Raw genomic sequence first — 27,157 nt, forward strand, 5'->3', positions numbered from 1 at the left:
GCAAATGCGCCACTGGAATCAATGAAGTCGCCCCGGAGCGCCAAATAATTTTTATTGTTGTTTTTATTTTATTTTTATCGTTGTTTTAATAAAATTGTATATATATAAAAAAACACCATTACTATTTACGAAAGGGCGATGCGAGACGCGGTAATCTTGACCGCTTATTGAGAACCGAACATGGCCGAGCAGAGCCGAACTATGACAATCTTTCATGCTGTTTTCACGGCCAATTTTATATGTTACTTTACCTAAATCCGGGTATGGCGAAAACCAATACATGCTAATAAATAACCCAACGATAATGGTACCAGAAATATTAAATACACATAAAATCTTCTCCCAGTGTTTTTCAATTTTACACTGGTGAAACCGCGCGGACACAGCTAGTCTTTGATAGAGATGGATTTTATTTCAAAAGATATTTTCTATAGCTAGGCCTGATAAAATAATTATCACAAAATTTCTGGTTCTACAGTTTTATAAAAAGTGAAGTTGGACCTGAAATGTAAGTCAACATAATGCCACATCTGACACCATATTTCAATATTTTATATAGATGAATTTTATTTGAAAATCCCTCTTTTGTAGTAAGTTTTAATATAATAATTATCACATTTTTTTTAGATTTCACGGTTTGAAAAAACAAGGTTTTAATATCTTTTCCCAAGGAATAGAATTTGAATATAGGTAAAAGTATAACAATTAAGCACTTGTATATGCGTACTATGTTGACTATATTTAATGATATCTGTGATAAATTCACAAACCAATTGAAGTCAATTTCAATCGCTTTATGAATCACCCATAAAAGAATTAACTTTGACACCTGTGGTACTTCATTCCTAGTTTCGTCGCAGGCATTCACTTACTAGCCTATCATCACTAGTATCAATATGGTTATGTATAATCTGAACAAAATAATTCATTTCAGGTCAATTGAAAGGCAACTACAAAGAAATCAACCACGAGAATACCAAGAAAATTCTGCACCAGATCCAAACCTCCATTCAACAGAAAGACGAAGAAATGGCATGGGTGGATTCATGTTGTTTACAGCTTGTTGTGAAAACCAAGGGCAAGGAAGAAACTTTCACCTTCCAGACTGATAATCCATCAATAAAAAAAGAGTGGATCACAGAACTGAGACTTGCTCAATTGGCTCTAGATCCGAACAATTCGCCGGCCTGGGAAGTACCTGAGCAAGAACAAAGGCCCTCTACCAAAATGCCATTATTTGTGAAGTCACAATCAGTTTACATGTCACAGCATCAAACTGAGGTAAGTGATTTTTCAGGTCAGAAATTACACTCTTGTATTTTCAGTTCAAGTCATATTGTGAATCTACCATTTGTTATGTTTAGGTGCGCTGTGGATGTTATTATACCGTAACTTTACCCAAAACAGCAAGAAGACGGCATAGGGTTCAAAACTACCTTTGGGTCTGTACAACAGATGGAGCCAGCAGTCATATATCTGTTCTTGCCCAGCACCATCAACAAGCCGGAGTACTGAAGGATCTTACCTCATTTTCTTTGGTGGAAACCCAAATTACTGCAATGGAATTTGTAAAAGGTGAATAGTCGTTGCACAAATACAATTTGAACTTTCAATGTAATTAGAGATACCGGTAATTACTACAATAATTTGCTTTTTCTAGGTTCACCACCACCTGGCCCCAACTTAGCTTCAGATACTGTCTGGATAGGGACGGACAGGCACAAATTGCACTTATACGCTGCGGAAGAACCTGAAAAGCAGGAAGAAATTGCCAACACGACAGTCTCCGACGTTATAATGCATATTAAATACCACTGTGATAACGTTTTCGTTGCTTTGGCTAACGGAACGCTCTGTGTATATAGAAAAAACCCCATTGACGGTGCTTGGCTCATCCAGGAGCCCCAAGTATTTACTTTAGGAACTGACCCCGTTTCTTGTTTGCTGCCTATAAACCTTTGCCTGTACGCAGCTTGCGGAAAGAAAGTTTGGGTGCTCAACGGAGTTACCGGAGATATTCAGAAACATTTCGTTATTCAACACGAACATTTCGGAAACGTGAATATGATGGCGCACAGTGGTATCGGGTTGTGGATTTCCCAGAAGAATTCCAGCACGATTTGTTTGTATCACACTGAAACATTCAAGCATCTCCAGGACATCAACATCGCTTCTATTGTTATGAGGATCAATGGATCATCAGGTATAAATTTTGTTTTCATTTGGGTCGACAAATGTAATAGCTTTCAGTGCCAAACAGATTTTTTTTATAGAAGTGTGAGGAATTTATGAAAGCTGGAAAATGTTCAAGAGCTAATAATAAATAGGATTGAATGATAAATTGAAATTTTTAATATATTTTCTGATTTCTAATTATGAGTAATAACAATGTTTCTAGAAGAACTTTTATATTATAACCGGGAAATATTGTATTTCCTAATTTGCTAAATCAAATATAGGTTTGAATATGGCAGATGAGTTTCAACTTCATGAGTTAATTATTTTCCTATACTGAAGATATTTCCAGTTTTGTAAATTCTCACCTCTATAAATCCCTAATACCACACTACACACCATTGTAGGTAGAAATATAACTATAATGAAATACTAAATTTTAATACCACTCCTAGTGTCGTAGGCCTCACAGAAATTAGTGTCCTTAATTGAATTATGAAAGTAATTACTGAGTAATCACTTGTCAGTGAGTATAGAATTTCTAATTCCAGGAAAGGTTTCGAAGCAGTTCATGGTCTTCTGTTGTGAAAATTATTGCTGGTAAACTTTCTTGTAATCTAGAATAAAGTAGTAGAATTTACCTTATCATTGTTCCATAGGAGGTACCATAGGGCTCCAACTTGGAGCTCCCTATGGTTTGACATTGGCGAGTTATTTCACTACTTTAAATTTTTGTCTTCGAATATTTTAATTTACAATATTGTATTAACAACAGATGAATTTACAGTTTGCTTGATGTGAATCTCTTATTCACCACATATTTTATGTATAAAGAGTTTACAGGAGTAACAGGTGTCTAAAATGATCCTCACTGTTATGGATATATCTGAATTAGCGGCTATTTCGATCAAGGGAAATTTTAGTATTTTTGCACTTGATGCCTTCTTTGGCATAATGGCATCAAGTATCAGCAAGATCTATTACATTTCTTCTGCTTTGAAAGAACACGAGATTATCCCGAGAGCTGGAACAGTATACTTGAATAGTGTGATTCTAATATGTGATTCAATATTCATAATTCTCCATAATTATCCAGCTGCCTAGTGGTTTTCTTTGATGACAGACTTTGATTTTATCATTATTTTGTCTTGAAATGTGTTAAAACTTGTATAGTGTGTTTTCGTTCTTCAACACTCAGATACTGTGATTGACCATGAAGTACACTCACTTGTGATGGGGGCTGAATTACAACTTCTGATGCAGAATGAATTCAACAAAATTATATCTTCACCACACCATGAGTATAATACTAGTCAACAGTCAAGTTGCTATCATTCGTTTACGATGTTGATAATCTAAACCAGGGGTCCCCAAACTTTTTTAGACACTGTACCCCTTTTTAGCACCAAAAAGTTTTTAATACCCCTTCTCAGAAACTTCGAGGTTTTCTATTTAGTATGGATTTAACCTGTGTAACTCAATTAAAAATGTTAAAAAAAAACAAAAACATATATTCTTACGTAATTTATATTTTTACATTTTATACATATTTATATAATTATATTTATACGCATTTATATAGAGATTTATACATAATTTAATTTTGATTGAATTAAAACAAACAAGACAAAATAAAAATATCAAAAAGTGCTCAATTCCCAAACAAAAATTAGTGAGAAGGGTGCTCTTGTTTCTGTTTGAACAGATGTTCAATATTGGGTTCTAGCTTGGTTAAATACAATCATAAGTCGTCTTCAACATTTAATTTATTTCTGTATTTATTTTTAAGATAACTTAAACTTGAGAACCCTTTCTCACATAAATACGTGGTGTAAAACCCAACAAGAAATTTAATAGCAGTGTGAGACAGTTCTTTGTGTTCCCTCCCAACACAGATCCAAAAATCTAATAATGTAGTACCAGAATATTTCTTTTTCAACGTGGGATCTTCGATAGTCGTTATTGTTTAAACACGATTGAGTATAACCACGACTACTGCAAAAACACTGTTTTGGCTGTGTTTACTAGGTAGGAAGGAATTTCCTTTTGACGTTCCATCCGTCCACGTTTTCGCCCTTACTTCTCAATGCACACCTGCTCTTTCCTTCACTTTTTACACTATTGAGACTTGAACTCTGCGCTCCCGTATCTCGCTCACATCATAATAAAAAAAATTGTTCTTTTGGTTTTCGTATTCATTTCATTTTATCAATTTATTTTATTTTAATTTAGTCATCATTAAAATGGAAAACAAAAAATTTGAGCAATAACGAAAGGGATGTAATAAAACATATGCTGGAGGGTTATCAAAGTTTTACTTTGTTAAGGAACACGTCCACCTTGCGTATACTTCGGATTTCAGAGTTTTTTCCTCTATTAAAATTTAATGGTTTGTTGGCCAGCCGCGTAATCCCCAAAAAATTTTCGCCTACCCCCATGGGGTACGCGTACCCCAGTTTGGGAACCACTGATCTAAACCATCGTTTGATAATACCAACTTGGTTGATGGAATGCGCTTCAAGATGTGTGTTACATTTCTGATGTGTGAAAGGAGAAGTTTTGTTGAATTTATGACTATTCAAACTTGAATCACAATCTAAGAAAGAATTCGGCTAATTAGTAGAGCTCATAGATCTTATGACATATTTGTAATCGAAATCCACTAAGAAAACCAATCAGAAGTTTTGATTAGTATTACTTCAATTCCTCATTTGTCTCTTTCAAAATCGGTGTTTTCAAAAACTCGGATAATAATATTTGATACCGTAGATACTTCTTAATCAATTATAAATTTTTCCCAATCATCAAAAATACAATACTCAACCTCAACAAATTTGAGGAAGAGAAAGAATCATAACTGACTTCGAATAAAACTTATTGGTTATGAGGAAGGTGTAATGTGTGTAGTATCCTGTCCTGAGTTTTCCTGTGCGTTCCTTGCTAGAGATGCTTCTGTGAAGGGTTCGATGGGCATTCTAGCAGAAAACCTTGCATGTATCCCCCTCCTTTCATGAAAGTTGCTGCTTTTGCTGGTAGATATAATTCAAAAATTTTATTAGACTGTTTCCTAATTGTTGCTCTATTTAGGTCCTCGTGATTCGATGAACAATAATCGATCCCTAGTACACGTGACAGCCCTGCTAGCTTGCAAGGGTCTTCTTTGGGTAGGAACCAATGTGGGTAGAGCTTTAACCATACCCCTACCAAGACTAGAAGGAGTCCCCATCATCAGCGGTCGCGTCAACATCTCCTACCACGCCCACTTTGGTCCGATTTCTTTCCTGTTAGCTTTACAGCCAAAGAGTTACAATAATAATTCACAGAAAACTAGCTCGAGAGAGAGCAAGGAAGAAAACAAGCAGGATAACGAAAGTATGGATACAAGCTTCACCGAGAAGTCGGAAGAGAATTCAAGGCCTAAGATGGAGAAACAGTTGTCTGACAGTTCTATGCAGAGTTTGTCTGCTAAACTCAAGTATTTGACAAGCAGCCCGGTGGTGCTGAGGAAGAGAAGGTCTAAAGAGAATGAGTTGGCACGTATGTCGAAAACTTTACCAAGAGGTAAGCAAATTGTGTGATAGAATGATGGTTGAGGTTTCTCACACATATTTCGTAATTGTTTTGGTATCATGAAGTTACTCATGTGGATACTGGGAATCTTTTAGTGTTTTTTGTTTCAATAATTCGTTTCAATATTTATTGAGGATCATGAATTAGTTGTAGTCACTTGTGACACACAAAAATCCGTATCTTAAAACAAAATACTTGCTGATTCTCCTAAAAGGACTATAAAATCTGGTGCATACATATTTTCAGATTAGATCCGGAGAGTGTAGAGGAGGAGATTAGGAGAATGATTTTGAAATTAGTAACAAGCTAGAAATTTTAAATGAGGTTAATAATTGATATTGCTCACATTTTATTATCATGGTCATGTGACAACTACTGCAATCACTAGAAAGTCGAATTTAATTTGTCAACTACTTTGAAATTTCCTTTTTTTTTAATGAATATTTCTGTAGGAGTTGAGACTACTTTTTTTAGTAATAACCAGATTATAAAGGATTATAGAGATATTTGTAACGTAGTTACTCCATTTTGCAAAGAATAAAACATAATTCATATCAGCCAAGTGCAGATATTTTGTCACATTTCATCAACAAATTAGGAAAATATAACTATGAATTTGATATTTTTTGTACATTTATGGAAGATTCATTAGTACGAGACAGTAAGCTGTTTTTCATCTATTAATCTCAATTGTAGTTTATTTTCTCCTCTGTTTAATTATTTCAGTTCATTGACATTTTGAATATCAGTTTTCTGCAGAGCAGAGGACTTTATTGGGGAACTCTCATGAAATAATTAGGACAATTTTATTGAGTATTTCTTAAGTGGTTTCTCTAAAGAGAGCTGTTGGTTTTAACCCAATTATAATCTTTGGAGATAGACGTATTTACTTACTGAATTTCACCAGTTCGATCTTTCATTGTCTAAAATGATATAATATGATTTGAAATCTCTGAAAGAACAAAAATAAAAAAATTAAAATGAGTGACTGAATTATATTAAGCAATTAAACGTGAAATGAAATCACAATAAAGTAAAAATGAGCAAAAAATTGAAAATTGAACAATTGAAAAAGAAATAAATGTTTCAATTGTTAGTATCCACAATTGTCTTCGGGTGATGACTGGACTATTCCTCCGAGATATGACTATTTATAGGTCTTTTGAACGCTTTTACATATCCGCTTCACCGGTTTAGGAGGAGTTGACCATTTTTCCGTTTCATTAAAGGTTGGCATATGTTGCGCATCTCTATGCTAGCTTGGCTGAATGGCACCGTTGAACGAGACATATGCAGCTTCCTTGAACTTCCTCTTGAACCAGTGTTTCTTCTTGTAGATGATCTCAGAGATTTTAAATCATATTATATCATATTAGACAATGGACGCCCGAACTAGTAAAATTCTTCATGAAATATTGTCATCCACTTTCAAACAAACGTATTTACTAATTGTTAACCATTTCTGTTCGGTGCTTCAGTTTTTCAGTCACATGCATTTCTAATATAAATTCTTTCCAAGCAAATTACGTAGTGATATGTTATTGAAACTAACCATATTTTCAAAATAGATGGGATTGCAAGCTCATTTTATAAAGATTGTTTATATTTGTTCAAACTGAAGTCTTCAAAGCATTAGAGTTCAGAGAATCGTTTAAAATTTTAGACACATTGAGGTTTGAAAAATATGCTCTTTTCGAAAATAAGTAATGATTACTATTAGAAAGTGTCACACAAGTGGCCAACCTGAAGAAATACCAAAAAGTACTACCTTTCAAACTATGTTGATTTTAAATTGTGTGTGTAGTTGATACATTCCTAGAATGAATTATTACTTGAACTTAGTCACTTTGTATCCTCATCAATAACAAAATAAGAATATGTCATTCCTACGTAATTCAATTTTTTGGTATATTCTTAAAAGTTGCCACATGATAATTTTGTACCAAATTTGATTGGTTACTTTGAAATAGCTTAATTTCTATAAGTTTGAAAAATTAATCATTAAATTAACTTATCAAGTGAAGGCTGACATGAGGCTCCCCAAGGCGGCTCTTTTTGTAAAATATTGGGATACTTTTTATTGCATAAATGGGAATGGCACGATTGGTAAAAACTTTTAATTTATCGAAGTAATGTTTTAGTTTAATAGAAATTCATCGTAATTTTCTTGTTTACAGGTTTAGGCAATGGTGGATCAATATTCTCAACTTCCAGTACGTCATCACAAAGCTCTGGAGATACCAACAACGTTTACGGCCTATACAGTGAACTTATGTACGTCAAAGACTACGAACGTGATGAAAACATTCTGACCGACCCTGTATATGAGTCTCTGAGACGAAGCGATCCCGAACTATCTGCCATACCAAACAAAGTCAGTACTTTGGATCGAAGACTGAAGATGAAAGTATCTAGACCGAGATCTTTGGACCTGTCGAACTGGTCTGTCGACTCGAGGTCATCGAGTTTATGTACCTCGTCTGGGTCGGAAGAAAGCATGGCTGTGAGGCTGAACAATTTTGGTAGGAGTGTTTCCAGGAACAACTCTAATGCCTCCAGGCAGTTAAATGGTGTCAGTGAAAGCGTTCCGGAGAAAGAAATCCCTCCGGTTGAAAAACCTGCTGCCAGTGTAAATAAACAAACCAATACAAGAACATTGAGTAAGAGTAAAAGTAGTACCTTTGACAATGGTAGAAGGACTGTTATAACATTGATGGGCGGTAGAGGTTATGTCAATTATCGACAGCCATGCTGCTCGTCTGACAAAAACAAACCCCCAATGTCTGGTAAAGATATGAATTGTAATGATGCCCATATCGTAATATGGGAACTGAAATTGTGATCTGATTGAGAAATAAGTTTTTATTCATGTTGGAAGGAAAACGCTAATAAGTTTTTTTCATTTTGTTCAAATGTTCTCTGGAGCTCAAACCGTTTTTGAAAAATTTTATGTTGATACTGAATGAGTTTCAAATTTGGAAGGGACTTCTCAGCGTTCATCCTTTTTTAATTTCAAAAATGAATGTGTATTTTAGATAGTATATATAAATGTCAATATTTTTATGGCCTTTTATTTATATAAAAAAAACTTTTTAGTTTTACTTTTTAATTTATTTTGTTTTCCAACGGTTTTTTATTTATTCTTCAATGTCATCACAAGCCTAATGGACTACCCTTATTAGATATATTTGTATATTTTATATTCATCGTGCCCCTGTTATTTTTTAAAATAGTTGCATGTTTAACTATAATGAATTTATTATTGTTCACTGTGTTATATCAGAGCATCTATTGAAATAAAGTTGAAAACCTCAAATGTTGTTTGATTCCATACCTTCATTATCTGTTTAACTAAGACAAAAAAAAGTAAAACAAAATCTCTTTTACAACTTTTTAAGATTGACCCTGCAATAATGCATTAAATGAAGTGAACAGACCATGTAAGTTTAAAGATAGGAGGGAAATTTTAGCCATTTCTACAGAGTTTAGAGGGGCAGAGAACAAATGAAACCACTAATGATAAAAGAATATAATAAGAATAAAGTTGGTATCGACATTAGTGATCAACTGTTGCATTATTACAGCTGTGAACACAAAACACTTCAATGGTATAAAAAGCTGGGCATACATATTGTTCAAATTATGTTGATAAATGCATACATTTTGCATAATAAAGATGCACCGACTAAGATGAATCTTTATGACTTCAGGTTATCGGTTATAACCAAATTAATAGGATCCATATCAGAAGAAATTCCTAGGCAGCCGGCACTAATTCATTTGCCAGAATATTCTCCTAAAGATGCAAGTGGGAATACAATGCGACGTAGATGTAAATACTGTTGGCAAACACAAAAAATACGAAAAGCGTCGCTATTTTTATGCCGTCAGTGTCCTGGAGAACCCGGATTGTGTTTGAGTCCATGTTTCAGAAACTTTCATCAAACATAAAATATCCTGTATTTTTCAATTATATTTTATTTATATTATTTTTTTATATTTTATATTATATTTATTATAAAATGCAAAAATATGTTTCTATTTTTATTATAATAGGACGAATATATATATAGGACACGCTAAGCGTGTCGGTGGCAAATGGCATGTAATACAATTATGGGTGCCTTGAACACGGCTCCCGTGTTCAATTTTTTTTTTCAAAAACATACAAAAAAATTGATTATACATTATTCTACACATTTAAACAAAACCAGATAATACAAAATAACACTCCCATTTTAATAATGAGTTCATGGCACACACAATATTATCAGTTTAGGCGGTAGGCATTGAAAGTGTTAGGATTGGCAGGAAACAGACTCGAGAATCTCAAAAGTTGACGTCAGATGGTAACTATAAGAAATATGATGTAGTACTTCAGTACACATTATTACATTGAAGAAAGTATAGAAGAAATTCCTGCCATTATTTGCCAAAGCTTCTTGTAATTGAGGATAATAGCCCTACCAGGAAGATTAGACCTGTATTCGACATTTCAGCTATAAAAAAGGCTAGCCATCACTGAATCAGAGTTTCGGGAGGAAATGAATCTCATTGAAATGATATCCCCAATTTTACTAACATTTTGATTGAGGAAAATAGATTTGATTTTCGACAGTCAAACAAATTTTTTCCAGATTGACCTAAGCTCAGCGGATAACGACTTCCCACGTTTTTTGTGGTTTGATGAAAATGGTTAATTGAAACCAATTCGACATGATCGTGATGTTTTTGGAGTTTATTATAAATATCCTGTATTAACTTACACATATCACCGGACTTAATTAAAAGTTGTAGTTGTGGTAGAAAAAAATTGTTATTTATATTTACCTTGTCACTTGTCAGAAATTTATATGTTGTAATTTGAAAACATTAAGGTAATAAAGTTATATTTTCAAGTTTGATATGGACATACCATAGTTGAAAGTTTAAAATAGTTATCTGTATCCCATTTTTGCTCAGAGCTGCAATAGAACAGCACTTCAAACATTGTTTATTCTTTGCTCCAAGGCTTTTCGGACTAAATGGATTTTCTGACTTTCATGTCCAAATGAGGCAGGGAAGTCAGCGAGGAAATGAAGACTAGTTTTGGGTGAGAGATATTCCACGATTGAATTGAAAGGGGTATTAGTTTTTGGAAAAAATAGATTATCGGCTATAACTTCTCCATCTCTATACAATGTTTATATATGAAAGTAGTTGTTTCCAGAGAGTTTTTTTTTCAGTTTGTACCTTACAGTAACTTCTATGCATGATCTACACATCTTAGTAAAAATTTTTTTTTTAATTAATCGCTTTGTTCCTTCCTTCTGAAGTTTCTGACAATTTTTGAAGTGATAACTTCTTATGGGAGAGTAAACCGCCTCACTCTAACCCAAAGCGCTAGCCGTATTTCGGACAAATGATTATCTCTCCTCGCTTGGCATGACTGAGTATTAAGTGTGCGATTGACGTGTACTGTTGACAGTGAGCATATAGCGTAAAACTATCACCGCTTTTGAAAGTGACTATGAGAAATTTGATGAAACAAGGAGAAGGTGATCCTCGGAACATTACAAAAAAATCAATAACACAAACATTCAACAGTGTTTATGATTATTATAAAAATCTTATCAGCAAGCACCTTATATTTTTTCATTTTATGAAACGTATCTTAAAAATTATGATACTAATGTTGTGTATGTTCATTATTAGTATCACTATCTAATCTTACAAAAGTAACAATTTGCTTATGGTAGCTATAATATATGTACCTATACAAAATAAGCAATAAAATATTTCATAAATAAGTACCTAATCTTTTATTACATCATCATATTATTATACATAAAATTTAAGTAATAATCTAAGCTTTTCTCAAGTTGAACAATTTCAATATCAAATAGTTCAACTTAGATTAGTTTGAGTTATTACTTCTGTCGGGCGTCCTGAGACACAAACGTTTTTTGTATAAAGATGGAGAAGTGAAAGTCAAAACACTTTTTTCCATATTCCATGACTCTGAATCTTGAAATTCTAACATCTTTGGTCGTCATATCTTCAAAACTATGGAGTTCACATATATATTGTGATGCAAACCATTTTATGATGGAATGTATGGAACACATCTTCAGTGTTAAATTTCAGAATGACTTTGGAATATCTAATTGAAACTATCGATTCTCATTACAAACAACAGTTATATTTTTGATACATTGTTTTCATTTTAGAAACCTAATAAGTTGTTTTTGTGCATGATGAATTAGGAGAAAATTCCGAAAATAATTGTTTTATAGATGTTTTAGCCAATTAAACTTGCTGCACTCGGGATATAACATATAACAATAACCATTGTCTGATAAACCGAATTGGGTTTAGAAACTATATCTGTATGTTTAGTTGCCTACATCAGTCGCTGGATTGTCAAGAGAGTCATGAACCAAAGAAATGCTAGAATATCAGAAAATCCATCCATCCATCAAACAGCGTTGCCAGATCAACAGGTACCATCTCTATCTACACCGGCTTGATTTTAGTTTTTTATTATAATTTTATTATAATGGTAGTTTTTTAGATATGACTAGATGAGATATTAATGAATAACTGAAAATGGGTAAAATCTGTTATTATAAATATAGCTTGGAACAAAATATGTATTTTTTGGAGTAGGAGTACGGAACATGAAATATAATGTATTTACAGAATGATTAATTAAGTGCTAATGAACTTTATGAAATTGAATCATGATCGAACTTCGCGTCCTTATGTCTAAAATAGGTTTACGAATGGTCTTCTTATTCAGAAATATTATAGTATTGTTTTTCATCATGAGTAAAAATTGTCATTGAGTTTAAAATTATTTTGAGAAAGGCAAATTGTTAGCAAATGTAGAATTTCTTGTTTAACTACTGAATTAACATGGTTTCTAAGAGGCATTCAACTAATCAATGCTTCAATTCAATGCTGAGAAATGAATTTTACTCATCAAATATTATTGACTTAGCGTAACAAGGATTAATAATACAATTCAGTAGATTTAAATACCTACGGAAAAACTCTGGAATGAAATAGAATAAATATGTTCAGTTTATTTCATACTTCAACTAATTCAGCTAGAAATTGTTATATCTATATTACAAAATTTTGTGATGAAAATTTTTGAAATTCAAATTGACATATCTTCCAGTTCATTCAAAGTTGTTTGAGAAGAAGAATAACTGTTCTCACTGTGTAGCCTGAATTATCAGTTTATTTTGTCCAAAATTAACGTAATTATCGTACGTCTGGCAACGTCGCTATCGGCTTTTGTTATTGAGCTCTTGTAGGTAGCAGATGGTCAGGTGCGAATTCCCTAGTGGTTTATGTTTATGACGCATTGTGGTCCAGATTCCGCTTCTCAAATCCTAAACAAACGCGGTACCTTCGAGGTTTGAACACGGTCTGCTCTAAATCATTACACGGTGATTTATATACGTTTGCTAGTTTCGCTTATCTCTGACTATCTTTCATCTTATCAGTGATTATTGTTTATATTTTCCTGTTTGTGTTGCGGATTCCACGATGTCCTACTATAATGGGTGAGTGAACTTCGGTTTATCAACAATGATTTTTTGCAGAGATCAGTTCCTTACAATCAATTGCAATGAATGATTGAGGTTATGATTCTCGGTAAATGTTTCCAAAAATGTATATTTCGTATCGGGCTTCACATTTGGTTTACGAATGAGACTTTTGTCTCATGGGCAAATAGTTATATAAAATTTTTAATTTTTGTAAGGTGTGAAAGCATGTAATTACGATCGTTTTTCATCCCAATCTACCGTGTTTGTAATGAAAGGTAGATGAACACTCAACGTGCACTCATCGGTGATTTAAATAGATTTAGGTCAGAGTTAAATGTCTTCAGTATGTCGGTAGGATGCTGGGTACATTGAAACAGGTGTACATAATGAAGTGAAAGCCCATTTTTTTCATCAAGGTTAGTCTAAATGAGAACATACTGATGAGTTTGTATTTATTTTTTTCATAAAATAGTTTGGAACTTTTGTTGAACGTCTAGTATTGTTGAATGTCACGTCAAGGTTCATTTTATTACCTATAAAATTTGTTTTATTTTTGTTGCTGGAGAATCACCTTATTTAGCTGTGACACCGTTTCATATTTTTTTATGAGTCACTACATAAATGAAGTAGTTGGTTTCCAGGAATTTGAATGTTTTGTGTTGTATTTCTCTTCTAGATGTCACGATTATTCATTCAGTTCACTTAGACAATTTTGTCTGATTTCTTTGCCTTTCTACTTATAGAAATTTGAAAAGAAATCTTTTGGCTTTCTGCTTATCCATTATTATATAGAAAGTGGATAACCTCCAAAGAAATAAAGAAAGTAATTGAATACATCAAAAAATTATTTACAAAGTGTCATTCATAGGGGACATGTTATATAGATAGATGTCATTTAATTTCTATACAGGGTGTCAGTTTGAAAACGTGCCACCCACTTTATTTCCTCTCCTATAGAAAATTTAAAATTATGCAAAAACATGTCGAACTTATTTCAGAGAAAGACGTTTTGTAGGCTAATTTTGAATTAAATTACATCAAGCTTCTAGCAGCGAGGAACACAATTGAAGGTCGTTCAGCTACCTTTTCAAAAATACCACATACTTGACCTTTCTTTCAAGTTTTTTGAAAAAATTAAGTAAAACCGTGAACATATTAAGGTATCGAGTGCTTTACAATAAAACAACATTTTTTAAAAAAGTAGTCTTATTGAATGTTCAAAATGTTGTTCATTATTTTCTAAACAGTCTGCTCTCAATGTCCTTCCTAACTTTTCGAAAAGCTTTACCACTATGTGATGCGGTAACCCGTTAATATAAACCTTCAATTCCTAAAGTATATTCTTCTTCTTCTTGTGATGCCTCGAACAAAAGAAATATTTCCTTTGATTGATTTCTTTGTCTTGACATCATTCTCCGACTCATTTAGGTGCCTCTTCGCAAGAAAACTGTCTACTTGGTTGTCATTGCCACTACCAGGTGACAATTAGGATGCTACGCTCCTACCAAATCTTCGCGACTTGTAGAGAGCTATTTTAGCGCCCTCAATGAGCTAGGTTCCTATGATAAGGTTACCCTAGCTTGGATACCCGGACACGAATGAAACAAGTGCAATGACGAGCCTGTGAGGGTGCATTAAAGGCCATGATAGGTCCAGAACCCTTCTATCAATTCGTGTATTCAAGCCAAATCGCTAGATTGGTGGAACAAGCTCCCAGGAATGAGGCAGGCGAACCCTCGCCCAAATTCAAGGAAGACCTGTTAAACCACAATCGCAAGGTTGTAAGGGTAGTTGGCTCGTAAAACCTATGAGCATTATGGATGGCGGAAGAAATTTCGTACAGGATCTGCAATACAGGTGCCATGTCAATGCGAAGCCTTATCATTGGAGATACGCGAATGAGAAACCAGAAGCTATAAGCTATATGAAGGAGCCAATATCAAGGCACTGGAGCCTTTGCTGATACTTCGCCAATTCATCACTTATGGTTATTTTCTTACTAGTTTATAAGTTTGCTTTTGTTTATAAAGTTGATGAATGAAGCCGATTTATTATTATTATTATCATTATCAACTAAGGAGCATCACATTATATCTGCAAAGGTTTCAGTGAAACGGGCGCATGTCATTTATACCATATCAATCTAATCTACTCAAGAGTTATAACAAATAGTAATCCAGGAAAAACACAATTAATATAAAATCTCCTATCATTCATTAATGAAGCTAATATCATTGATGGGTAAAGTTTTAATTTCGAAATGTGCTATCTGTCCATTATCTACTTCCAAATTTAGTACCATCTGACGGAAAGCAAATTTGGTTTCAATTGTAAAAATCTTTTGTAATGGTTCTTCATTACCAAAAGTTGAATGAAGTGTTTCTTTACATTTTGGTTGAATTTTTCAGCTGGGACTTTCATTTGTATACTTGCTTTAAACATTTGCTCAAACACTTACTGCGCTGTCAATTTCTAAGCTGTCACTGATTCTAGGTAAATAAAAGGTGACTTTTACGAATATTGTGATGCTACATATCAATTTTATAATTGTTCGAAAATAAACGAAAGGCAACTCTCTAGTTTTTCTTTTGAATTGTCATTTTATACTTCAATTTTATTTCAAATTCTAGTAGGAACCGCTACTTTTTATTATTATTATTCACTTTTTTTCTGTAATATCTGCTTCATTATTCTTCTTTGTTCGTACATTTTATATTTTCTGTGTATGGTTTAGGGTTTCACTGGTATATAATTGCAATTAGTTTTTTTCGGGCCATTCTATTTTAGAGCTGAAAATATTCTTTGTTATAAAAGAAATATGTAAATTCATCGATGATCAAAGAAAAACGCTTCTTGAAGAATTTCAACATTATCATATTCCTAATTTCCATAGTTATAATTTCAAAATAGAATCACCGACTCCCTCTCTGAGGTGGTGTTATTTTACGGCAGCTTGTACCTGTTTCGTTTTTGTAAAGCTCGAACGACGGGTTTTTTCTTCCCTCCGAGATCATTAAGTCAACCCTTTGTGATACAATTATACGGTTTTTAGACGCTTTTATGCACTCGTTAGAGTCATTATTTTGTGTTCCGACTTAGAGATGCATTTTCAGAGTGTCTGGTGTGCGTATCTTCGGCGGAATTCGGGTGCAAATATATTTGAATTTATAAACAAATAATTATTTTCAAAGACTTGAGAAAGTGTCTAACAAAATTTGAAATAGGTATACCTTCTCTGTGTTAGTTTCTCCCATTTTTTATAGTTTTAAAGAAAACAACATTTTCTTGTGAAATATTTGATTGTTTTGAAATTTTCGTCCGGTTTAATGTCATATGTTTCTGTAACTCCATCTCTCAATGAATATTTATTCAAATGTGTCATGGTGTATACTAATCAATAGAGAATTCTGTACTCTATACATTGATGCTGTTCATTATTTTCCGAATTTTAATTTTTTGCCCCTTTTCAGCTTATTACTACTATATGATGTCATTAAGCAATTTTCGGAGAATTTTTCTCTACGAATTCAAGTTGAACCAAATATTCGAAAAAGCTTCAACATTGAAATTACTTTATTTCACTTTTGTTCGAACTAGGCTGGAATATGCATCTGTCGTGTGGAGTCCCTACTATCAGGTTCATATAAATCAACTAGAAGCCCTATAGATGCGCTTCCTAAAATATATGTCTTTTAAACTTGAAGGCACGTATCCTACTGTAGGAATACCCTATTATGAATTGCTTGAAACTCACAATTTTTGTAGTCTTGGGGTAAGGCGTAAATAATATTTATTATGTTTTTTTATTCAAGGTCATAAACAATATTATCGCACCTGCTCTTAATTGTTACATATGTTGAATTTTTGGGTTCCTAGACGGTCATCTTGGTCACATTTTATCTCAACACTCCGCGTATAAATATAATGAAAAAATCTCCAATTTATACAATGTGCCATACCTCTAATTCTGTTAGTCATGTCCTAGATATCTGTATCTGTAGAGTAGGGAGGGTGAGTGTAAGCCCACGCACTTAGGCCACATGTGACCCATTGTACATCCTCCTGAGGAGTTGTCCTCCTAGGTCGTCGTCCATCCTGTCCTTTCCAGGAAGGTGGACAGGTCGCTGGGAGACATCTCCTTTATATCGGCAGGTGTAGGACAAGACTCGCCGAACACACACTCTCTTATTGACGATAACTCCGGGCACTCGCACAAGACATGCCTGACAGTCTCATCTTCCTGTTCACACATCCTGCATAGAGGTGTGTCCACTAGCCCCATATTATGTAGGTGTTTCGTTAGCTGACAGTGGCCAGTCAGAAATCCTACTGTAAGGCGTAGATTTTTCCTGGTCATCGTCAGATATTTTTTCGGCGCCAGCTTCCCAGGGTCGCCCAAGGTGATCCTGCCAAGATTACATCCTTTGATTTCATCCCATCTCTTTAGAGATTGAGCATGGGTGTAACTTTTGACTAGTTCCGCAATTGTCGAAGTCATCAGGCCGTGGGTGCCACTTGGTCCTAAAATTCTTAGTCCAGCCGCTTCCTTGGCTAAAGAGTCGGCAATGCGATTACCTTTACTCCTGTCGTGCCCTTTAACCCACCTCAGGATAATGTTATTATCTACCGAGGCTTTGGCTAAACCTTGGTGGCACTCTAGTGCTAGCCCTGAAGTAACACGGTGTCTGTTCAAGGCTAATAGTGCTTGTCTGCTATCAGTGCAGATTGTTATGTTTTTGTCAGAAATTCTTTTCTTGGTTATTTCTTTTGTGGCGATTGAGATACCAGCCAGTTCTGTTTGGACCACGCTGGTATTTCTTCCCATTCCCCACTTAATCCTTAGGCTTAGTGATCTGGAGTACACTCCACATCCTGAGCCTTCTTTGGTTTTTGAGCCATCTGTATAAATCCGTATTGCATTTGTAACATCTGACTCTGTGTTCTGCTTAATTTGTATTTTGTAGGGTTTATTAAACACAAACACAATTCCAGTCACCTTTTTTTTACATACAATGCGTTCAATTGTCGATACGGATATTCCCGTTAAAAATGAACACTGGGCTACAGCTTCCACTGTACGGAGTGTATTTTTTAAATTTTCATACACTCTACAGACAATCTGTTTTTCTTCTAACGAGATAAACTTCCGCTTTCTTTGTACATTACTTGGACCTGCTACGGCATCCATCTTAATACTATAAAAGTAATAAAATTCAACGATATTATTCAACTATTTGTCAGTTGTTTACTTACCTCAAAAACTAGTTTAAAGTTGATGTACTTTGAAAAACACTTTATTGTGAGATTTTCACTAGAACAGATTAACAAATCCGCAACACGTGTTTCGCTGCACAGCAGATTTTTCAAGCTACATACATTGTGATTTATATATATACTTTTTGAAATATTACTGTCTACCTAGAAACTAATAATATTCTAGGAACTAATTAATGACAGTTATACCTGAGTTTAACGAATATTTATAGCTGAGTTTAATGACTAGGTTAACTAATTATATCACAATAAAGTGTGAATGTGATGAAAATCTATGATAATGTATTTTGAAAAACAAGTATTGGCCAACTCTATCTTATATTTCAAAGTTAATAAATATAACAGTCTATTTAATAAATATAATAACATATATCTAAAAAATACAAAACAAAGTCACCTTCACAAGAAACAGAACACACTACGCCTATGCAGATAAGGACGCTTGATAATGAAGAAACCGAATGACTAGTTATGGCATTTTAAGGACGCAAATATAGACCTGCGAAGTGTTGAACAGTTCACCTATTCGGTCGTACATCCTATCGATATGCAGAAGCTATCTTGTTACGGGGGGCAAATTTTATGGAATCATCTTATCAATTATTTACAATGGCGATGCATAGACAATAAAAATGACCCGGTAAAAATTTAGTTCCAACATTTAACATTGTTGCCGTTAGCTCTCAGTTCAATTTGTATATGAGTTACCTTCAATTGAAAATTGATATAGTATAACCGATTGTCTCTGGTCTCTATTCCTGGTCATACTGTTGTTGGACTACAATAGGGATGCACTACGATGTCTAAAAGGTCTTCTTACAGGTCACTGTCATTTGAATCATCATTTGCAGAGACTCGGACTGTCGGAAGACAGTGTGTGTCGCTTCTGTTTGGAAAATGATGAAACAGCAGAGCACATACTTTGTGCCTGCCCCGCTGGGGAACGAATCTTACCATCTGACCTGAAAGACTACTCACCATACAAACTAATCGGCTTCTTTAAGAAGCTGGGTTTATTTGGTCGAGTGTGAACAGGTCTGAGCCACAATAAAACCTAGCGGATTGCGGTGGAGAGTCGAATAGACCAACTCACTTTGGATCTAACCTAACCTAACTTTTTGTTTATTTTATTCTTAATTCAGGTTTTTATTGGATATAACATATGTTTTATTTATATTCAAGCTTTGTCAATGAGGTTTTATGACTTCAGACAATAAAGTATATTCATTATTATTATTATTGATTTCCCACTGGTATAACCTTCGCCAATCAGGACCAGACATAAACGGCCTTCGTCGACTTCATTAAATCCCGATCAAACAATTTTTTATGCTGACGGAATTAATCGGCTTATGTTACGTTGGAAAAAGTGCACTGATTCAAATGACGCTTATTTCAGTTTAATTTAATTGAATAATTATTCATCCAGATATTACAGTTTGAAGTAGACTCATGAAAACGGACAAAACTTTTGAAACAACTTAATATATCAACTTTTAACTGAATGAGCTGAAAAGTTAGTGAATGCTGCGTCTAAAATGCTGGCTAATCTATTCCAAAATATTTTAAGCATATTACATAACTATTTGATCGTGTAGCCAAATTTCCCAAACCAAATATCTACTTCAGTTAAGTTGTGGTCTAGTTACTTAGCTGCAATGGATATCGAAGTTCCAAACTCGAATCTCAGAAATTCGCCAACTTTATCTATTGCTTGGTATATACAGACACTCAATGCGATCATCTAAAATTAAGTTTATATAGAGAAACTTGGTTTGCATGACGCTTTCAGTCCGTATCAAAGCTGAGTAGATACAAAGGAGTTTGTAAAGAATTTCTCGACATCCGCCAGGTTTCCGACATTCGTTGGCATTCGTTAGATGATGGATATACAAACAATGTTTTTGTTATGTTTTCACGTTTTGAAACATATCAGGAATGTGTATAGAAGTTAATAGACACAAAAGGGGGTTGTTTACGAACCAGAAATTTGAGTAGGATATTATTATTTCGAAAAGTAAGGAACAAAAATTCAAGGAATCGAGGAATTTTACAAGGGAAGTTGGAATTATGTTTCATATTTATCAGTGTTGAAATTTGTATTTAATGCTGTTATGAAATTACAAATTTGACTTGTTATTCGTTAGATATTGAGATATAAAAAATAATGTTTTTATTGTGTTTTCAAGTTCAGAACAGAAACATAACAGTTAATAAACACAAACATGGGTTTGTTTGAGAAGTAGAAATTCGAGTGGATACATTATTCATTTAAAATCGAAGAAATAAGAATTTTAAAAATGTATTAGCTAGATTTAAATTCAAAATAATTTTAAACTTTTAATCTTAACGGCGGAATTGAGTAAATTGTTTAATGGATTCTTAGTCAACTAAGCACGTGGGTTGGATTGTCTTTGACTTGAGTCCAAAGCAGAACATATGAAGAGTCAAAGTTTGACAATGAGTGTATTATTAAAAAAACAGTTAACTTCTCAATATTGATTTTCTTCAAACTCTACCCAACTGAGTATGTTTTCTGCAGAAAATTTTAATAATTCCTTTTGAATATTTTTATGGAATCATAAACAATTCATTTTGAATTGAATGGGGTATATTTTTAGGAAAGACTAACTTTTGAGAAAGACAGGTTTTGTCATTCTATTCTCAATCTTTATATAAATCAATTGGAAAACTTCCAAAAGAAGAAAGAATGCAATTCATTTCAAAATAAACCCTTTACAAAAATATGTAGATATTGAACATAAGTCAGTTTCAGACATAAACTGGTGATAGTACTAAAACATTTCTCAGAAATTCAAAATTAAGGTCAAAAATTGGAATCAATGATTTCATCAACATAATAACTGTTTTTTAAATTTTTTTTTGTTTTGAATATTAAGTGTGGGCTTCGATAATCCAATGAAGATTTTTCCACCTTCATATTTACATTTCTGATTGATAACTGCTCCATTTAAAAAAAAATATGTTTTCTGTTCTGTTTAAAAAGTAAAGTAAAAGTAAAAATTATTTCTTTTTTCATTATTTCACAGAATTTACTTCTACGAAATGGACTTTATTCTAAATACTGAATTTTTACTGAAATCGTCATCAAATATCGGCTAATTCCATTAGAGAAATTCATAAAGGTTTTTCAATTTCCTATATGAAATATTTTTGATAGGTCCCATCTTACAGATTTTCTATTCAATTCTGATTGTTGTGAATAGGGAAAATTGAGGATCTGGATATCCATTATTTAATATTTTACTTCTTTCTTCTGTAATGTTTCCCATATCCAAGCATTATCACGTTTTCATTTTTTGTGTTTTACTCAAATATTTCAAATTGCCAAATCAAACAACTGAATTAATTCATGCCACATGTTTGTGTTCTTCGAAACATTTGATTTTATAACTTCATTTGATTTTTGAGTTTTTAATGATTGTATTAACAACACGAATACATTTCAAATAAATTATGAAAAAACCATCCATTCTATTTGAATATTTTGTGGGATTTTGAAAATATTGACAGTGATCTTTTGCTTGGAGTAAGTTTTGGTATACTACGCTCTGGTTTAAAATATTCATGTGATTTCCTACCTGTTGGAGAGAATTATAATTATTTATAAGCAAAGGCCGGTATTTCACCGATTATGTTAGAGAGCGGTATTGGACTCTTGATTATAACGAGAAAATTTGTTTGAAAGTCCGATTATTAAAGGCACAATGTTCGGAAATATGAACATTGTATCTAAATGACTAAACTCGGATTTTTTAACCATATGTTTTCATTGTTGAAATCTATCGTTCCTTGACATGAGATCGCAGAGCCAAGTAATCCCCGACTTAACAGCTGGGCTGAAAAGTCCCGGGAAAAAGATAAAAACGCTTTTTTTCGTTCAAAATTATCTTTCATCATCAACGTAATCTCCATCAAGAACCACACAATCACTCCAGCGCCGCTCTAACATTTCACTAGCACTTTTATAGAACGATTGATCTTTTGCCTCAAAATAGTTCAGTTTTAGCAATAAACTCTTCATTCGAGCGGAATTTCTTACCGGTGAACATTTTTTTGAGGTCTGCGAACAGCCAGTATTCGCTGGGAGCCAAATCTGGCGAATATGGTATATGCTGGAGCAATTCGAAGCCCATTTCATTCAATTTTGCCATCGTTTTCATTGATTTGTGTCTTGATGAAGTAGCACTTTCTTTTTCTTCATATGAGGTCCAAAAACGATATATAATATTGTTGTAAATCATGTCCTAAAGAAAATAACGTCGGCCGCCACTGGTAACCATAAATCAATCGTGACGTAGCTAAGAGCGCGCGAATGTACGATGTTTGCTGGCGCTCTAGATGTAGCGAGAATAATGCTACCGATTTCGATGAAATTTCGGCGTATTTGATTACGATATACAGGGTGTAACATAAGTACGTTAAAATATTCAAGTGACGTATTCCCGAGACAATTTTTAGAAAAAAAGTCTATATGAACTTGTGTCCGAAAATGCTTCGTTTCGGAGATACGGGGTGTTGAAATTGAATTTTTTGTTCGCATTTTGAAAATATTTCTTGCAAAAAATAAGCTATTTCTTGCAAAAAATAAGCTATTTGCACGAAATTCGGTACCCGGGTTTTTTTGACGTTGGAAATCATAATTTCGTATTAATTTTCATGTACCATCTAGAGGGCTGCGTACGCTGTCATTATTTATTTCAAATTGCCCTCTCTCCGCTTGCAAATTAAGTTAATTAAATCGAGTAGGCTATGAAAGTTTGTTTATGAAACTAGAAGTTCGCTGTCACATTTTTAACTATTAATTGACAAATTCACAGTTCGGAGTTTATGCTAAATGCTGAAATGGCTGATATGATTTTTGCATACGGCTTAGCTAACGGAAATTCAAGCGAGGCCGGACACGTATCTAACAGGAAAGGTATCCCCAACGCATGACTCCTTGTGCAGCGACATTTGCGAATTTTTCCGGTGACTTTCCGAAACTGGAAAGTTTGGAAAGTCACCGGAAGCTTTGAAACAAATTCTGCATGCAGTAGGACGGCCACGGACTACAAGGACTGTAGAATTGGAGGAGGCGGTTCTCGAAGAAATTAGTGAACATCCAGAGACAAGTACAAGAAATTAGTCAAACTTTAAATGTGAGTCACATGACAGTTTACAGAATTTTAAAGGAACATCATATTCAGCGTGTCCAGGCACTTACGCTAAGTGATTTCCAACCGCGTTTCGAATTTGCTCAATGGCTTCAAAGAAAAGTCGAACAACATCCGCAAATTTTATCGAAAATCCTCCTCACAGATGAGGCTAATTTTTCACGAAATGGTATCATGAACTTCCATAACAACCACATCTGGGCGGAAGATAACCCACATGCGATGATAACGCAAACTCATTTCCAAGACAGATTCTCTTTTAATGTATGGGTAGGCATAATTGGGGATTATTTAATTGGGCCCTATTTTCTCCCCTTACGTTTGAATGTAGATGCTTACCTACATGTTTTCGAACACGAGCTTCCCCAACTCATGGAAGATGTTCCCATTGGTCTCCGAAATCACTCTTGGTTTATGCACGATGGAACTCCTGCTCATTTTAGTGTGATAGCAAGCAAGAAAATTTTTAGACGTAGCATATCCCCAACGATGGATAGGAAGAGGAGGCACTGAGCATTGGCCCCTGAGGTCACCGGACCTCAATCCCTTCAATTTTTTTTGGGGACACCTAAAATCACTAGTTTATGCTAGCCCCATTGAAAACGAGGAAATGTTGAGGGATCGCATCATAGCTTGCTGCGAAACGATAAGAAACACTCCGGGCATTTTTTAACGGGTGCGGAATTCTTTGATGAGGAGAGCAGAAGCTCTGTTGGGGATTGTCAGTTTGAACAGTTGTTGTAATAGTTGTTTCGTTCAATTTTTATTTGTTTATTTTCCTAATAAATAACATAGTACTACTCCGAATTGCTTTTTTTACAAACTTCGAAATGTAGCACTTTCTAATTGAATAATTAAACAATTTTTTTTTAATTTGGATTTAATAAGCAGTTCGATAATGCTCAGTTCAGAAGAAGTCTGTACGGGAATACTGCGTATAAAGTTTGATGAAAATAACTAAAATTGTAAAAACTTATGACAAAAACCTACCATGTTTTGAAAAATTTCAACAATCTGTATTTCGAAAACGAATCATTCTTCGTTAAACATTTTATAGGAAAAAGTTGTTTATTTTGACGAGATCCACCCCATAATTAGTTTTTGTAATGTTCTCAGCCACTTCACTAAGCGCCCTAGGAGCTAAGTGATATGCATCGATATAGGAAATTGAAAATATTTCGAAAACGATCACCTCCAGCTTTGTTGAGGAGGTGTACCTTCTTTACTTGGAAAAGGTGTGGGAATTAGGTCTTTTCATGAAAAGTACCAAAAGTTTAATGTACTTATGTTACACCCTGTATAAACGCTATCCAGGAGCATATCGACCCAGCCAAGTGGAAGTTACAGTGCGGTACGCGAAGTGATCTAGTAAGGCGATAGATATTCAAATAATAGTTGAAGTTTTAATTAAAGTGTTTGTTGTATTTGAAGTGAAATAAAGTTGTTTAATTATTCAATGTAGCCAATTATTGGTTAACCCACGGGGAAAAACGTAACAATATTCAATGTTGATGGTATTTCCCTTTTCAAGACAGTCGTCGATGAATATTATACCACGCACATCCCAAACTACCGAGGACATGACATTTCCATCCGATTGTTGTGCTTTCTGGTGCCTTGGATGAGGTTCACCAGTTGCTCTCCTTTCAGATGACGATCGTTTTCATTCCGGAGTGAAGTGATGGACCCATGTTCCATCCTTTGTCACATATCGACGCAAAATTCCGGTCCTTATGTTTAAACATGGCCAAACACTACTCAGAAACATCAAGACGTTCTTGTTTTTGGTTAACAGTGAGCTCGCGCGGCACCCACTTTGAACAGAGCTTTCTCATAGTCAAATGCTCATGCAATATAAAGCCAACACATTCTTTTGATATCTTTTCAATGTCAGCTTACTCATGCAACTTCACTTTTCGTTCATTCGAAACAACTTTGTGGATTTTTTTAAGTTTTTCAGATGCATCATCGTTTTCTCTACGATCCCGTTTGAAGTCAGCAAACCATTGTTTAATTGTTGTTTATAATGCTGCGGAGTCCTTATAACACTTTTCAAGCCATTGCTCCACTTAAATAGTATTTTTTCCCATTAAGAAGCAGTGTAAAATTAAATCACGAAATTGTTTTTGATCCATTGTTTTGAAAATAACAAAAGTAGTGTCACTCTTAGCATAATAACTCACAAAGTTATGAATAGAATATCATGACATTTCGACAGCTTTTTTTGAAGGTTAGTACTAAGTGAATAAGCAGTAAATGCAAGAAGACTGGCGCCATCTATGTGTTACGCTCGAAACTTTTCAGCCCATGTAGTACTTGTCGCGACTAGATGCAGTAACTGTACGTCGTGTATTCTTTTCGATTCCAATGAAATTTGTACAGTTCAAAATAATATTTCGATTCGAATTAAAAATGTCTCATTAAACGAATAAGTTCAGATTATGATCTTAATATTTCTGGATATCATATATTAATTCTTGGTATTCAAGGTGAAATTTGAATGAGAGGAGGCTATGTGAATCGGTGAAATGTGTCATTTCGTTTTTCATTTCGGTTTTTTACCTCTGATTGTATTGGTGAGTTTTATTTGACTGACATTTGAGTTGTTTCTGTAGAGTCGGGATCTAGTCACTGTCATAATCATAACATCAAATTGAACTTGATAATTTCTGTCGCAACATTTATGCAAAGTTTTAATATTAAGTCATAATCAGATTTGGATATTCGATTTCATTGATTCAACTCGATGAGAACAGTGATTTAAATTGTGAGAATGATGCATAACTAGGCCCTAAGATTTAGTTTCATGGCTGTCAGTTTTATCGGTGTAGGAAAGAAGGGTTTTATCGCTGTAACAATTTGTTTGGGTGGCTTAGCCTTCAATTTTTTCATCGTTCCATCATAATCGAATAGAAATTTGGAGTTCAACTGTGATTTTCCTCTTACAAAAGTTGTAAACTACGACCAAATATCTTGTTCCTCATATTTTTACACCGCTCTGGTTATTGTACGTTATGCCATTTTATCATAATGAAAATTCACAGCTGCCTAATATTTCCTGTTTTCCAACAAAGGTCGTGCTGGAAACGACCCATTTCATATTTCACTACCTGCGCCCATTTATTCACATTTAAAACAAGTACTTAAATCCTATCAGATTTCGCTCCTGACACATGTCAACTTAGCGGAACTTGAATAACAACGTACACGACTACATGACTGTTTAATTCGAATAAATAACAATTTTATTATGATGGTACTTTGTATTCTGTACAAGACTTATGCTCGAACGCGAAGTCGGCATGATTTTCCGGTCCAACGGATGGTTAAAAGAATAAATTACCGTTTAAGTAGGTCTCGTTTCGCTAGGGGGCTAGGAGATTATTTTAAATGGACTTTTGTGTTGAAGGGGAAGAGTTT

General features: G+C 34.1%; 2 protein-coding genes across 5 annotated transcripts in view; both read left to right on the forward strand.

Annotated features, from left to right (window-relative positions):
* The window catches only part of LOC111503577 (rho guanine nucleotide exchange factor 10), a 432,407-nt gene extending 423,346 nt beyond the window's left edge, over positions 1 to 9,061 (forward strand). For all 4 annotated transcript variants that reach the window (XM_074175648.1, XM_023157920.2, XM_023157921.2 and 1 more), the window contains 5 exons: positions 935 to 1,281; positions 1,365 to 1,575; positions 1,661 to 2,203; positions 5,263 to 5,736; positions 7,923 to 9,061. In XM_074175648.1, the coding sequence (XP_074031749.1) occupies positions 935 to 1,281; positions 1,365 to 1,575; positions 1,661 to 2,203; positions 5,263 to 5,736; positions 7,923 to 8,587 (2,240 nt within the window). In that variant the 3' untranslated portion in view covers positions 8,588 to 9,061. The remainder of the gene's footprint in view (positions 1 to 934; positions 1,282 to 1,364; positions 1,576 to 1,660; positions 2,204 to 5,262; positions 5,737 to 7,922) is intronic.
* Positions 9,062 to 13,036: 3,975 nt separating this feature from the next.
* LOC111508333 (transmembrane protein 47) overlaps positions 13,037 to 27,157 on the forward strand; it is a 351,117-nt gene continuing 336,996 nt past the window's right edge. Inside the window, exon 1 of the mRNA XM_074175654.1 lies at positions 13,037 to 13,301. Within this exon, the coding sequence (XP_074031755.1) occupies positions 13,285 to 13,301 (17 nt within the window). The 5' untranslated portion in view covers positions 13,037 to 13,284. The remainder of the gene's footprint in view (positions 13,302 to 27,157) is intronic.

The sequence above is a fragment of the Leptinotarsa decemlineata genome, unplaced genomic scaffold, assembly GCF_025532065.1.
Source record: "Leptinotarsa decemlineata unplaced genomic scaffold, Ldec_3_MD MMD2_tig00001064_RagTag_RagTag, whole genome shotgun sequence".
NCBI classification, from domain to species: domain Eukaryota; kingdom Metazoa; phylum Arthropoda; class Insecta; order Coleoptera; family Chrysomelidae; genus Leptinotarsa; species Leptinotarsa decemlineata.